Source organism: Vespula pensylvanica, chromosome 20 (assembly GCF_014466175.1).
Source record: "Vespula pensylvanica isolate Volc-1 chromosome 20, ASM1446617v1, whole genome shotgun sequence".
Taxonomy (NCBI): domain Eukaryota; kingdom Metazoa; phylum Arthropoda; class Insecta; order Hymenoptera; family Vespidae; genus Vespula; species Vespula pensylvanica.
Genome location: NC_057704.1, coordinates 2,121,937 through 2,136,936, shown reverse-complemented (window position 1 = coordinate 2,136,936; position 15,000 = coordinate 2,121,937). Strand labels below are relative to the sequence as shown.

Below are 15,000 nucleotides of genomic sequence, written 5' to 3'. Positions count from 1 at the left end.
TTTCTCATGTTGATTCTTTGTCTTTATAACTGGTTCGAGTGTAACGTTACACTTATGTATATCCGTCATTTGCGTAATATTAACAGATCTGTTCGTCTTCTTAACTTGAGTATTTTGTTGTAAATTCTTACTCTTACTCGATAGATTCTGTTGATGCTGCGAGACGTTTTCTTTGGTTTCAGAATTCTTCTTATCCTTCTTAGACTTTGTAGTTTTAATTTCGTTAACACCATGCTGTTGTATTTTCCGTTCTTCGGTTTGTTTAATACCTTTCGACTTTTCGTTGTTGGTTTGATACTTCGTCGTATGCTTCGCGTCGCACACTTTAACTTGTTGCTGTTGTTTTGTACTACTGGCTTGATGTAACTTATTACTTTGTATAGTTTCGTTATTGCTGGATGCTTTGTTACTTTTCTTCCTTTTATTATTATTATTATTATTATTGTTGTTGTTGTTGTTGTTATTGTTATTGTTGTTGTTGTTGTTGTTGTTGTTACATAAATTTTGTTCTTGTTCAGATTTATGTAAAGGAACTTCCTTGGTTTGTCCATTTACCAACGTAAATAAAACTTTATCCTCCGCAGGAGTTTGTCCTTTTAACGTTATTGTAACCGTTGGTTCCGTACTATTAGATTCCATTATTCTTTTAATCGTAACGATTTGTGGTTGATTTTCTGTATGTTGAACAGGCTCTACGTTTGCATTCATTTTAGCTTCCTCTTGCTTCCTCATTTCTCTCCTTAATTTTTTCCTTTCTTTCTTAGTCAATTGTTTATCCGTTAATTCCATTGCTGCCAATTTGTCTACGATATGATTGGCATTGTCTTTTGTATTCAATGCGTTAATATTCGTCGTTCCTTTAAAAGCTTTATTACTAAATTCAAGTTTTCCACTTTTTATATCGATCTTACTCGATTGATTAGAATTTGTAATTTGTTCTAACTTATCCGCATTCGATATATTTTTCATCTTCAAATTCGCTGTTACCGAGGATGCGATTTTTACTTTGTTATTACCAGAATTATTTGTATTAATATTGCACGTCTCTTGCTTCTCCTTCTTCTTATTCGTTATATGTTTTCCACTTGATAAAATGTTTGGATTGGATGTAGGTAAAATCGACACTTCGGGAAGATTGCACTGAGGTAAAAATCTTTGATTGACAGGTTTCTGAGAATCGACAACGGTGATCGTAACCTCCGGTGTCTTCTTTTGTAATTCGATTAATTTCTGCTTCTCCGCTTCCTGTCTGTCCTTTTTCATCTTCTCTTGCAACTAACAAATGTTAAAATGCGAATACAAAAGTTAGTTTGCTTCTTTCTTTCTTTTTCTCTTTTTCATTTATTAAAAAAAAAACAAACAAATAAATAAATAAATAAAAAGACATCAGTTATATCATTCAACGCAATTAACACTAACCTTACGTTGCTTCTGCCTTGCCTTTTTCTCAGCCTTCTTGTTATTATCCTTTTTCCCATTCTGATTACCTTCGATAAAGTCCAATAATTCTTCTAAATTTCTTTGATCCCGAGGATCTTCCGATAATGTTGTCGAAACAGGAGTATTTGATCTTAACGCTAAATTATTCATAATTGGTTTGGATTCCTGATTGACATTGGAAAGTGGCAGTGCCACGTCAACCAGACTTTTTGGCGTACTATACGTAGCTTTACATTTTTTAGCTTTCTTCTTTGTCAATATTTGCCTTAATCGTTCTCTCATCTCGTTATAATTTCTACTAACTGGTGCTACGGATGGCTTAAAAAAAAAAAAAAGGAAGAAAAAAAAAAGAAGGAAAAAGAATTATTACTTTGCAATAAAGCACTTCTACTTTGTCATTGACAAATTCCCAATTAGCATTAGAAATTTATCACGATTAAAGATATATAAAATCATTAAGAAATGTTTCAAACTTACAACTCCATGACCGAAAACTTCGCAATAACAGCAATCGCAATGTCTACTAGAATCTCTTTGTGCGGAGCTACTGGTTGAACAAGAATCTTCTTGACTGCTTGCAGAATCGGAACAATCTCCGTCTCCAGAACTTACTGTAAGATTAAATTGAAATGTTACTATTACGACAAAAAAAAAAAAAGACATTAAATATTATCATGAAGAAAAGATTTATTTTGTACTAACAATCGTTACACGATACCCTCTTGATGTGTTCGACATTTGTTTGTTTATGACAGGCGTGTGAGTTATGATTGTTGTGGGTATGAAGTTTGTGCGAAGGCACTGTACTTTTTGTCACATCCGGAACAGATCTATGAGTATACGGATGAGTGGTAGTACCTGTCACAACGAGAAACATATTCTTATAAATCCTTCAATGACAAATATTCTAAACTGTCATAATATATTTCTACTTACTTGGAAATGTGATACGATTATGATTTGAATTAGGTGTTTGTGTCGTGGAATGCCTTGTTTGCGTTTGCGTAGATTGCGTAGATCCCGTTTTAACAGTTGGTTTAGTTAATTCTTGATTACAATTGACCGCAACTGAATTGGACGATATCTCTTTAGGATGAGTATTAGTAACAGCAGGTTCTTCTAAAACTGTACAAAAATTAAGAATTAAAATAACAAGATAGTATTAACGTCTTAACATCGTTACATATAATTAATACTAACTTTTCGTTAAACACGGACAAATATCCCATTTTCTTTTTGAGTTTAAAAGACAAGGACAGGGAGGATCTTCTATAGTTCCTTTCTTCCTTTCAGCTATTTCTTTTGCATGTAGATGCACACATTGACAAGGTTGTGGAGTAGATGGCTGTGTATCAATATTGTCATCTACGTTCTTTAAAATAATATCTTTTTCTTCTTTAAGACCAATTGTATCTTTCATTTCTTCGAATAGTTTTTTTAATTGAATTTCAGTATTACTGCTATTAGTAGCGGTGAAGTTAATAATGTGTTCTGTAAAAATTAACAGGTCAGATGGAACTATATTTTATCCTTACGAAAGCTCAAATCAAATAATAACAAAATATTCGTTTACTCATTAATCCATTAGCGATTATAGGAAAGAAATTTACGTTGTCCGTTGGTAATTCGATATTTCCAATACGACCGTTTCCACTCTAAAAATTTTCGTTTCGTGTCAAAATAATTATACTACGATATGTGATATATTTTTTTTTCTTATTCACGCAAATGTATTATACCTACCACTGGAGCTGTCGAAGGTTTTGTACATTCTTGACATTTACAATCGTTTTCTTCTTCCACGATACTATCTTCTATAGATATATCTTTTCCATGACTCCTATTATGCAATATATGTGTTTATACTTGTATATAACGTACGATTCAATTTCAATCAAACTATTTCTACATACCTGACTCTTCTAATCGCAAATTGTTCTAAATGATTTGATGCATGCGCATAAGCTAAAGAGTCTGGATCGTTCTCATTAGCTACCATATGTCTCACTGTAAGTTCTCTTGCAATATCAACTAATTTTTGATGACGAGCTTTGTTCCAGTCATCCAATAAAATTTGGACTACTTCAAGACATTGAGATATATTAAGTGAATCTGAGCTAAATGAGCTAAAATCTGGAGTAGGACTTGAGGATTTACCATCTGTACTAGATGCACCGTGTTTCGCTAGTTCGATGAAAGCAGTTAATTGCCCATCGATGTCTTGCATTTTGCTAGAAGTGGAAAGCAAAATTATAAAAGATCTAAGCAAATATAAAAAAAAACAAAGAAAAAAAAGGAAAAAAAATAAAACAATTGTTATTCATACCTTCCACCATCCGATAATTTCATCAATTTCCGTATTTCCATGATCTTTCGAATAGTTGTAAATAATCCCCAGCCTTCTCTAATGTGCCTGAGTTGTGTCATTTGTACTGCTTGTTCTGCACTACAATTTATATTGAACATTTAATTTTTTTAAACTACTATTTTTTTCTCTGTGATATAAATTATTTTCCAATGGTTTTATTTAATACCGGGAATACATTACATACTTATATTTAACCATCCATGGCTCTATCTCTGGCCACAGGCTACGTATTGTTATCATTTCATCGTCAAATGACAGATATCTACGAATTAGTTCCTGATATTCCAAGCCTTTCAGTAGTAAAACTTTCCTTAACTGCGAATTATTAAATTAATAAAATGATCTTAATCCTCTTATTTACATTAATAGTTTATATATATATATATATATATATAATTAATCGACATGGAAAGTAAAGTTTAATTTATCTTTTACCTGTACAAGAAAAGGAGGCAAATTATTTTGTACCAATGGATTATTATAGACATAAATTTGATATAATTTCTTAATAAAACAATCCCATGTTAAATTAAATTTACACAGATGTTTTTTTAGCGGTTTTACTATTATAGAAATTTTAAAAGCGGTTGATATTAACGCATCATAGTCATCCAAAAGCCCTACATAAAATAATACAATATTCTTGTATAAAGTAATAATCGCTAATTTTAAACATTACCAATGTTATTTAATTAAAATATATACCAACCGGCAAGAAAGATTTCGGCTAAATTATTCACACTACGGTCATCTAGAAGTGCCAATAGGCGTACTTTAACTTCTACAACAAATTCTTGTGCCTGACCCACTAACCTCATAAATAATTGATAAGGATCCCTTTTGCATAATCTGTAATAGAGGTATATAAATTGTTATATATTTTACAAATTTTTCTATAATTATTATTCTATTGCATCTATAATTACTGTTTACCTTGAAAAACAGATAAATAGGTTTGAATACTTACTGAGTTACCGTATCGTGCATATCGATCAAAGGAAACATTTCATGTTGGGATTGTAAAGTATCGGACGAGTGAGAAACTTTCAAAGCGGTTTTAAAAACTGCGCGTATTTGCTGCCTTAAATTAGACCAAAGGTTCTGAAATTTCATGGCAGCTTGAAGCTCCTCACGGAATATATCTCTGCGCTCATTGAAAACACTCTTGGTTAGGAAAGATTTGTTAACGGAATAAATAAATATTATAATACTGTACTTTACTGATCCGTATCATTATCGTTGCATTACCTGTTAGCTTTATAAACGTCGCACGAACATGACTCTCTACTTCGTCTTGAAGGACTATGAATCGATATTGATTTTGTAGATAGATTATGGGGTGATACCTCTGGACTTGTAGATACAATAGAACATTTCATATTTTCAGAATACACTGTGTCACTGTCGGAGGTATCAACCTCGCTTTCATTTATAGTCATACTCTAGAAACGTTAATGTTAATTTTTATTAGAAATACGATTCAAAGACGATCCTGAAAGTTTTCCTGGCAACATACCGTGAGAGGAACATAGTCCGTAATATCGGTAGATATAACGGTTTCTTCCTCTATGTCACCTGCTATGTCAACCCCCAATCGCATAAAATCAACATTAAAACAACATTGGGGATCATTGTGCGTACAATTTTTTGCTAGAGTTTCACCCATCAAGACGACGTTTCCTTCCTTTGCTCTCTCAGATTGATCTTCCTTTCCGTCACTACCGCTCATTATTTTAATAAATCTAATAGAACAATAACACAATAGAATATCCACGGTATTAGTACCCGAGTAGAGAAACAACTGATACGTTCTTTTTTTTTCCTAAAAATTTTATTAACTACCGCGTAAACACCTGCACGGCATCAGTCAACACTCAGTCAATATGGCGTCGTCTCGCGTGTTGATCATACGTAAAAGAAAACTTAGATTCGTAATCGACTCGTAAATTTATGTTCGCTCGTGATGCCTACGTAGCGTTGCAATCATCCTTTTCTCTATCGCCTTTACAATTGCATTTTACAATATCTGCTTATGACGATAACATTATCGTAAAATGATAATATCTTTTTTTATCGACTCTAATAATACATTACAAAATACATATATACTTATATTTGTATAAAAATATATACGTGTATATATATTTATCAACTTTATTTTAAAAAATGTTTCGTTAAGAATATGAAAGTTATACTTAAAATGAAACAAGAAAGATTTATACGTTTTACGTGTAATTTTCAAGCTGTATAGGTACGTAATTTTTACAAAAAAAAAAAAAAAAGAAAAAAAAAAAGAAAAAGAAAAAGAGAGAAAAAAGTATGAAGAGCATCTGACAAAAGTTTTACTATAAAACTGTATTATCGACCGGAGATACTTTCACATCAGAAACCATTTTTCATGTTACAGAAAATATCGTCGGTAAATTACCATAAGTAGATTATAATATTTCTACGCAACAAAGCATTCAAAGATTATATATATATATATATATATATATATATATATATATATATATATGACTGTTTGAGTTATATTTTAGTTTTTAATCCTTATTTTCTAAAGTATCCATTTATTATGATAAATCAAAACCAAATTCAATTGTTTTTTAACCACGATTTAATACAGTAACAAATTTTTTAAGTCTAATTATAGTACTATTGCGTATTTATAATAAAAGTATTATTTCTAACATTTGATTTTATTCTCATTAAAAATCAAAAGAAAAAAAAAAAAAGGAGAAAGAAACATGAAAGCAATTTTGTACAAATACAAAGAGCGATGAATTACAATAAAAAAAAAAATCTGTATTAACGTTATTCAATGTACTTATTTCTTTGGTATGAAATGAAGATATATTCCTTCGGATGGTCTCAAAATGAGAGCACCGTAAAACTTAATGTTGTCCTGGTTTTGAACGCTTTTCACTTTCCATTTACGTAAGATCGCAGTAAGAACGAATTTCTCTTCCAATAGAGCATACTTTTGTCCAAGACAATTTCTCGGTCCTGCGCTGAACGGTATGTAAGAATATGGATGCCTGCCCTTTGAATTTTCTGGTAAAAATCTATCGGGATTAAATTCTTCCGGATTTGGCCATATATCCGGATGTCGGTGTGTACCAAACGAGCTCAAAGCCACAACGCAACCTTTTGGAATGATGTAATCATCTGAATAAAAAATTAAAAAATAAATAAATAAATAACTTCTTAACAAAAAGTAGGATATAATCAGATATGAAAGTACAATGATAAAATTTACAAAGAATCAAATAAAAAATTACAACGATAAATGATAAATGATAAAATTTACACTTGCCTATCTTCACGTCTTCCGAAAGTTTTCGTAAAAATCCAGGAGCACTGGGATACAATCTCAATGCTTCTTTAGCCACCCTATCTAGATATTTCAATTGAGATATCTCTTTCGTCGTAGCTGATTCGTTCGAATCGCTAAAAATATAATCGAGCTCCTCGTGTACCTTATTTTGTATATCCTCGTTGTTACCCAAAAGGAAGAGCGTCCAACTTATGGCCGCAGCGGTTGTATCGTGTCCCTTTTAAAAAATTTCAAAATCGGTTTCGAATATATTGTCTTTCTTTCTTTTTTTACATCCTATATAAATACAGATGACTGTGACGTATAACTTACAGCAAACATAACAGTATCCACTTGTTCTCTTAATTCCTCATCCGTCATATGATTTCCATCGCTTTCTCTGGCATCTAATAAGAGATCCAAAAAAGCTTTTCTTGTTGGTTTACCTACGATCGAATAAATAAAAAAAATAAATAAATAAATAAATAAACATAAAGTACGATATTGTCGAATAAAAATATTTTTCATTTATTTTTACATGTATATATATATATATATATATTTTTTTTTTTTTTCTTTAAACATCCTCTTAATGATTAGGATAAAACATTAATAATATTTATATAATCGTTAATTATAAAACAAGCATACCTATCTCATTAAATATTAGAGAGTTTTCATTGGCTATATTACATTTTGATTCTCTCACCAATTTCTTTTTTTTAATCACCTGAAAAACGATATAAAAATTTCGTTAAAAACGACTGTCTACATCGTCAGGATAAAATTAATAAATAATCGTTAAGTTTATCATCGTTATATTAATTTACCTCTCGAGTAAATGTATGCATAATATTTATGGCAGAATAATATTCCTTTCCTACTTCGGTCAATGCAAATACCCAATCCCAGGCTAGCCAGGGACGAAATATACGATACATAAGTAATTCGGTGAATCTTGAAATATATTTATCAATTTAATAATTAAATTTAATAAGTAAACAATAATACTTATATATATATATATTTTTATATATATATATATATTATAAAATATATTATGTATATATATACCTATATATATATTATTTGATATATATATATATCATAAAATATATTACATATATATATATATATTTATAATAATTTATTACATATACAGAGTAATAAAAAAAAAGCACAAACGAATCATTTGGCAACATATTGAACATACGTATATTCCAATGTTACATTAGCAATATTTTTTGCCTTTTTTCGTAATAAGTTTATCTTGAAAACCTTGAACTAATTTTATTGAACTTTCTAAGAAAATTTCTCTGGACTCAATTCAATATCTTACCAAGAGACTCATTTACGACATCGAACGTTAAGAAATAATCAATGTTAATTTACAACGTAATCGATTGATTTTGAGAATCCATGTTAATCAAACATTTCTTTTTCATTTATATCGGTAAATATTACAAACCCTTAAAATGTCGAACCATCTGTTTTTTTTTTTCTTTCTTTCTTTCTTTCTTTCTTTCTTTCTTTCTTTCTTTCATTTCTTTTCTTTTCTTTTTCTATCACATATATCAAATTAACGATAATATAATTATTCTGCTTACCTATGAACGGCCTTGCCATATTCATTCTCCGTATCTTCTTGCATATTTATATTCACTCCCATTGCCGTCTCTGAAATAAATAAACCAATGAACAAAGTCTAAAGATAATGTAATATGATCTCGGTAAAATATTTTTAATTGTATATACGTTTAAGTGCATTAATGCGATTAAATAAATTAAATATGTATTAATAAGACAATATATAAGTCTGTGTCGTTCGAGAGATTGATTCGAAAAAGAAAAAAAGAAAAAAAAAAGAAAAGGAAAAAGAAACATCGAATTTAACTTTCGAAGCATTACTTGAAGAAGAAGAAGAAGAAGAAGAAGAAGAAGAAGAAACAATTATAGACATCACAATAAAATTATACCGCATATCACATCCAATGTGCATCGATTGGCGTATGGAAATATGTCGATCGATTCCTGTGGATTTATGTTTATGTGTTTTTCGAGACATTTCACAAAAATATCTGCTTTCTCTGACATCACAATTGCGTATTGTTCCAATATGTTAAAATGAAAAGCAGGAGTGATCAACTTCCTGTCCCGCATCCATTTCTTTCCTGAAATCGAACGAAATAAATTTCATTTTTATCTTTTTTTATTTGTTTTCTTTTTTCTTTTTTCTTTTTTTTTTTTTTTTTTTTTAATACCTTTTAATATTCTTTTCTTTTCCGTCTAATATAATTTTCTCATTTTCTTTTTTTTTTTTTTTTTTACATTCATATCAAACATTCAAGACACGTTGTTTTATCAACGTAAGAAAATTATTCTAAAAAATATTTCACAATATATTTGGTAGGTTACGAGATTATCGTAGGAAAAAATTCTTCTGATTAATCGCGAGGAAAAGGATTTTTACCTGTTGACGTTAAAAGTGCCTGTCCCAACCAAGGTTCCATGTATTTGTATAGGGGTGCCTTTTCTATATTCGTAGTACTTCGAAGAATTATCTGAAAGTATTTTTATGGTAAAAGAAAATTTTATTAATTAATTGATTAATCAATTAATTAATTAATCAATCAATAAGAGAAATAAATAAATAAAGAAAGAAAGAAACCATTATCGAGAATATAAATAAGATCTTTGATAAACCAACCTCGACATGTTCGGGTTTATGTATGTGAACGGTTGCTTCGGTCCCTAACCAGGTTCTAAATAATCCATCCTTGTATTTAATCGAACAAATTTGTACTTTCAAAAGTCGATCTATAAAGTAAGCATAATTTATGTAATTCGTATTATTGTGATTCGAAGATAAAAAAGAAAAAGGAAAAAGAAAAAAGAAAAAAAAAAAGAAGATGGAAAAGAAGATGAAGAAGAAGAAGAAGAAATAGAAGGAGAAATAGAAAAATGTTCTTATCTCGTACCATTCATAAAATAAACAGGAAATTATATAATAATAATAAAAGTACATTGATCGGATATCAAACGACACGCCAATAATTATATAATTTATCTTCTTTTTTTCTTTCTCTTTTTTTTTTTTTATTTTTGTTTTGTTGACTGTAGTAATAATAATAATAATAATAATAATAATAATAATAATAATAATAATAATAATAATAATAAAATAATAATGTTGTATAAAATATAATATGGAAGAACAATATTAATGAAAAGATATGTCGTTTATGAATATTACTATTATTTCCGGGATGAAAAAAAGAAAGAAAAAAGAAATAGAAACGTCACGAATAATCTTCTGCAAGTATTTCATTTTTTTATCAAATGACACGAATGAAATTACAAAATAGTAGAAATGAGCGTTAATAAAGAACTGTATCCGTTCGATAAGAGTCTTTGACAGACAAATTGCGACGTGATAATAAAATCATTGATATTTTTCATTGGTGTGATTAGAGTGTGAATCAATGAAAAAAGGGAGAGGGAGAAATAGAGGAGAGAAAAGGAGAGAGAGAGAGAGAGAAAGAGAGAGGGATATGGATTATACATATTCTTACAATTCTACGTATAAGTGCAACGAAAAAAAAAGAAAGAAAAAAAAATCACAATTAATGATAATTAAAGAGCTTGCTCTTGATAACATAAAATAGATAAGAGGTTGGATACGAAGGTTACTCTATTCGTTTATATGATAAAAATTCATACGATTATTGTACAAATGTAAATTTATATATGTATTATAAATCTCTTTATAATTCTTTAATAATTCTTTTTATAATAATACGTATCTAAATATTTATAAATATCTATAAATATCTAGCCTTAATATAGTAAGACTTCCTATGTGACGCTCTCTAAATAAATAAAATTGAAAAGAAAAAAAGATAATAATAAAATTGTTTGTATTAAATATGTATTCTTTCTTATTCTTTCTATAGAATATCGTGTTATACCTATTTGTTTGTTCTTTTTTTTTTTTTTTTTCTTTTCTTTTCTTTACGCACACAGACAAAAACATGTGAGAGAAGAGAGAAACATGAAGAAAATAGAAGGAAAAAAAAAAAACAGGAAAGTAAAATATACACGAGTTACCTTCTTTTTTTAATTTTCTTGCGGACGACGAGGTACCAAATAAAATATTCCCTCGAGGTCCTGGAAGTTTGTTGACCGTTTTACGAAAAACATATGCACTGTATAACGATAGAAATATTTTTATGAAAATAAGAACGCTTATACTGGTCAATAACAAAAACGTGGAATCCATAATTTGTATTAATTTAATAATTATTATATTTATATATACTTGTTAACAATTACGACGATAGTCACACATCCGACTGTCTTCTTAATGCATCAACCAAGATGATGCATATATAAAGCGATCGTAGAGACAATTTTTTATTTAGCTTTGAAATCACGTGAATCGCTGTCACGATCATTGGCGTAAAATTCAACATAATAACAATAATCTGCATAATGCGTGTTACTTTAAGTTAAAGTTGATTCAGCTGGAATGAGAATAATTTTTATCAATTTAATTATTTATGCAGAGAAAGATTAATCCCGGATATCATCGATATGATTCTTTTGAAATTCCTTTAATGGAAAAGAAGAAAAATTAAAAATATGACTTTTATTTGTTAATTGTTGAAAGGGGTAAGGAGTAGAACGGGTGGTGTAGAAATAAGGATGGAGATACGAGGAAAGTTATGAAAAAAATTATTTATAATATCTGTACAATGTTACGAACCAATTGCAGCTACATCTTGCGATATAAATATTTATAAACATTATACGACGTTGCGTTAATGGTGAAGATAGAAGAAAAAGAAACAAGATAATGAATAAATAAAAAGATAAATAAATAAATAAATAAATGAAACAGTTAGAACAGTGACATTATAAAAATTTTATTGTACGTATTAAAGGATCTTTTTTGAAATCATTTAAAAATAAGTAATAATTGATGATTAAGACATAGTCGTATTTTCGAAGACTATCGATTTTATATACCGTATGTAAATATTTGATAATTTCTACGATTTTATAACTTTTGTACTTTTGTAAAATCTTTTTGTAATAAACAGATTTATATGTATATAGTATTATATCTATATTAATAATATAACAGGTACTGTAACATACACTTATTATAACAGATATTATTATATATTATTATATGTTATATCGGTATTATATATATATATATATATATATATATATATATTTCATGTTTCATTTTCTGAAATAATGTCCATTATTAATTAACGATGAAAAATATTATTCTTCCTTAACAATAGTCAAAATTTATACGATCCAATTATCAAAACATTTTTTGACGAAATAATCTTGTCTGACAAACGGAATTTTTTTTTTTTTTTTTTTTTTTCATTCTATTACGTGAACTATCCTCAACGCGAAAAATTCATAATTCGTAGAAACAAAAACTTATTCGCTGAATTTTATTCATCAATCGATAATTCAAGTGATACTAATTTTATCGAAAAAAAGAAACTAATTCTCTCTCTTTCTCTCTCTCTCTCCTTGCTTTTGTTTGCTCTTCTCATTTTCTCGGTACAAAATACAAATGTAGATCATGTAACGGTTGTAAAACGATAGAATGATATATCTTGACGTCCTTTCGTTGAATTGAAGATTTGACGATCCATTTTCGCAACAACATTGCTATAACTAATTTCTGTTCTAGACTCGCGTATTTCTGTCCGATACAATTTCTTGGTCCGGCGCTAAACGGTAAAAAAGAATAAGGATTTCTATGTTGCGTTTCATCGGTCAAAAATCTATCTGGATCAAATTTCTCTGGATTCGTCCAAATTTCGGGATCATGATGCAAACCATAAACGTGAATCGACAATATTGTATTCTTTGGAATTACGTATTTATCTGGAAAAATAAAAATAACAAAAAATTATTATCGACAATATATATATATATATATATATATACACATATTATTGATAAAATAATATATATATATATTATTGATAAAATAATGAATACGAGATTATATAGATGTTTATATACCTATCATTATTTCCTCTGTTATTTGCCGTGAATATGTAGGTATTACTGGAAAGAGCCTTAAAGTTTCCTTGCATACCCTTTCCAAATATTTTAATTGAAAAATTGTTTTTATACTGATTGGACTATCGAATTCATCGAATACATTTTTAAGTTCCTCGTAAACTTTATCTTGTATTTCAGGCTCGGTTGCCAAACATAACAATGTCCAAATAATAGCGGAAGAACTAGTATCGTGACCCTAATTACGTTATTTTAATATCGTTAAATATATCATTGTATAATATTATGAATATTGCGCTGTGTATTATTTACATTATACGATATAAAGTATCGCAAGATACGTATAAACAAATGTAAAATATTTATTTTAAAGGATTAAAGTATCGAAACATTCGATTTGCAAAAAAATTTTGAATTTAAAGCGCAAAGTCCTTAACTCGTTTAATATTTTTTATTCTTTAATAAAACTTGTTTATTTAAAAAAAAAAAAAAAAAGAAAGAAAGAAAGAAAAAATGTATAAATCACTTTATAATCGCGTATAAATGAAATTAATCTTCTCGATCGAGTTTAAATCGATTTATCGTTTCCTTTTTCCATTTTTATCTCTTCTTTCTTTTTCTACTTACAGCGAACATTATTGTATCTACTTGTTCCCTTATATCCTCGTCCGACAATGGATTAGAATTATTTTCGTTTATATCTAATAAAATATCTAAAAAGGCTTTCTTTTTTTTTCTACCTGAAATATCAATATTTTTACAGTCGATCGTATGTATAAAATATAAGAGGGAGAATAAAGAGGAAGATGTTATCTAATAAAAATAAATAATTAATTCGTTCGATACCAAATTCGTCAAATTCGTTGGCTTCTTTGCATTTTAATCGACGTGCCTCTTTCTTCTTCTTTATCACCTGTAAAATAAAATACAATACAATATTAGAAAATTTATTGGCAAACGTAGATACTATGATCTATATTTAATACTATATATCAACGATCATACTATGTCAAATAAATGTAGATGATATATTATAAAAAAACATTTCTATTTACTTGGTCAGAATTTTTATTAATTAACGATAAGTATCTAAAAAAAAAAAAAAAAATTAGTAGTATTCATAAATATTTGGATCAGTATTTAGAATCAAATATTTATAGCTAATATAAATTTTTAATATAAATAATTAAGTGTCCGAATCGTGTTTGGATCGCGTCTGAATTTATTATAAATATTTATGATATATTTAAAGTACTGAAAAGTTATTATGTTTAAAAATATTTTGTTAAAATATTAATAATTTTTGTATCAATCGTTGTTGTACTGATCGCTTATTTTACGTACCGATATTTTATATTATTTAAAATTTTATTTATGTTACTTTACTTTATATTTTATCAATAATAATTATCATTTCAATACTAATATATATATATATATATATATTTGTGTGTGTGTATAAATAAATAAATAAAAAATTGACCTCTCTGTCAAAACGATGTATCTCCTTGATTGATGAAAAATATTTCTTCCCTTGGGCTGTCAAAGCAAATATGCAATCAAAATTCAGCCAAGGATGTATAATACGATACATTACTGCACTAGTGACTCTGAAATATATGAGAAAATAAAAATTGAAAAAAAAATAAATAAATACAAATAAAAACAAAAAATTACAAAGTATCATTCGTTATATATAATATATTCATTTTTATTTGAGGATACTCTCGTACCTGCGTATGTGATTGCTGTAACCAGTAGTTGCATTTTCCTGTGCATGTATGTTAACGCCCATTGCAGTTTCTAATAAAAAAAA

The 15,000-nt window shown here is 28.3% G+C and overlaps 3 protein-coding genes across 6 annotated transcripts in view; 1 reads left to right on the top strand and 2 right to left on the bottom strand.

Moving 5' to 3' along the window:
- The window catches only part of LOC122635898, an 11,612-nt gene extending 5,768 nt beyond the window's left edge, over positions 1-5,844 (bottom strand). For 3 of the 4 annotated variants that reach the window (XR_006328789.1, XM_043826595.1, XM_043826596.1), the window contains exons 1-16: positions 5,325-5,844; positions 5,057-5,250; positions 4,776-4,952; positions 4,518-4,657; positions 4,244-4,428; positions 3,993-4,123; positions 3,767-3,886; positions 3,354-3,671; positions 3,184-3,280; positions 3,014-3,095; positions 2,641-2,931; positions 2,377-2,565; positions 2,143-2,298; positions 1,918-2,051; positions 1,420-1,758; positions 1-1,275 (exon numbers count right to left, since the gene is read on the bottom strand). The exon at positions 1-1,275 is cut by the window's left edge and continues 466 nt beyond it. Coding sequence is in view for 3 of the 4 variants with exons in the window: in XM_043826595.1 (XP_043682530.1) it covers positions 1-1,275; positions 1,420-1,758; positions 1,918-2,051; positions 2,143-2,298; positions 2,377-2,565; positions 2,641-2,931; positions 3,014-3,095; positions 3,184-3,280; positions 3,354-3,671; positions 3,767-3,886; positions 3,993-4,123; positions 4,244-4,428; positions 4,518-4,657; positions 4,776-4,952; positions 5,057-5,250; positions 5,325-5,537 (4,041 nt within the window). In the remaining variant the exon portion in view is untranslated. The remainder of the gene's footprint in view (positions 1,276-1,419; positions 1,759-1,917; positions 2,052-2,142; positions 2,299-2,376; positions 2,566-2,640; positions 2,932-3,013; positions 3,096-3,183; positions 3,281-3,353; positions 3,672-3,766; positions 3,887-3,992; positions 4,124-4,243; positions 4,429-4,517; positions 4,658-4,775; positions 4,953-5,056; positions 5,251-5,324) is intronic. The other variant, XM_043826594.1, reaches the window with a different exon arrangement.
- Positions 1-15,000, top strand: part of LOC122635907 — a 116,722-nt gene that overhangs the window by 92,812 nt on the left and 8,910 nt on the right. The gene's annotated exons all lie outside the window — the stretch shown is intronic.
- The window catches only part of LOC122636187, a 10,228-nt gene continuing 1,635 nt past the window's right edge, over positions 6,408-15,000 (bottom strand). The window contains exons 5-20 of the mRNA XM_043827162.1: positions 14,918-14,987; positions 14,668-14,794; positions 14,031-14,097; positions 13,812-13,924; positions 13,185-13,422; positions 12,709-13,043; positions 11,232-11,445; positions 9,832-9,941; positions 9,595-9,685; positions 9,101-9,295; positions 8,732-8,801; positions 7,955-8,081; positions 7,776-7,854; positions 7,458-7,570; positions 7,125-7,362; positions 6,408-6,976 (exon numbers count right to left, since the gene is read on the bottom strand). Coding sequence (XP_043683097.1) covers positions 6,636-6,976; positions 7,125-7,362; positions 7,458-7,570; positions 7,776-7,854; positions 7,955-8,081; positions 8,732-8,801; positions 9,101-9,295; positions 9,595-9,685; positions 9,832-9,941; positions 11,232-11,445; positions 12,709-13,043; positions 13,185-13,422; positions 13,812-13,924; positions 14,031-14,097; positions 14,668-14,794; positions 14,918-14,987 — 2,528 coding nt within the window. The 3' untranslated portion in view covers positions 6,408-6,635. The remainder of the gene's footprint in view (positions 6,977-7,124; positions 7,363-7,457; positions 7,571-7,775; positions 7,855-7,954; positions 8,082-8,731; positions 8,802-9,100; positions 9,296-9,594; positions 9,686-9,831; positions 9,942-11,231; positions 11,446-12,708; positions 13,044-13,184; positions 13,423-13,811; positions 13,925-14,030; positions 14,098-14,667; positions 14,795-14,917; positions 14,988-15,000) is intronic.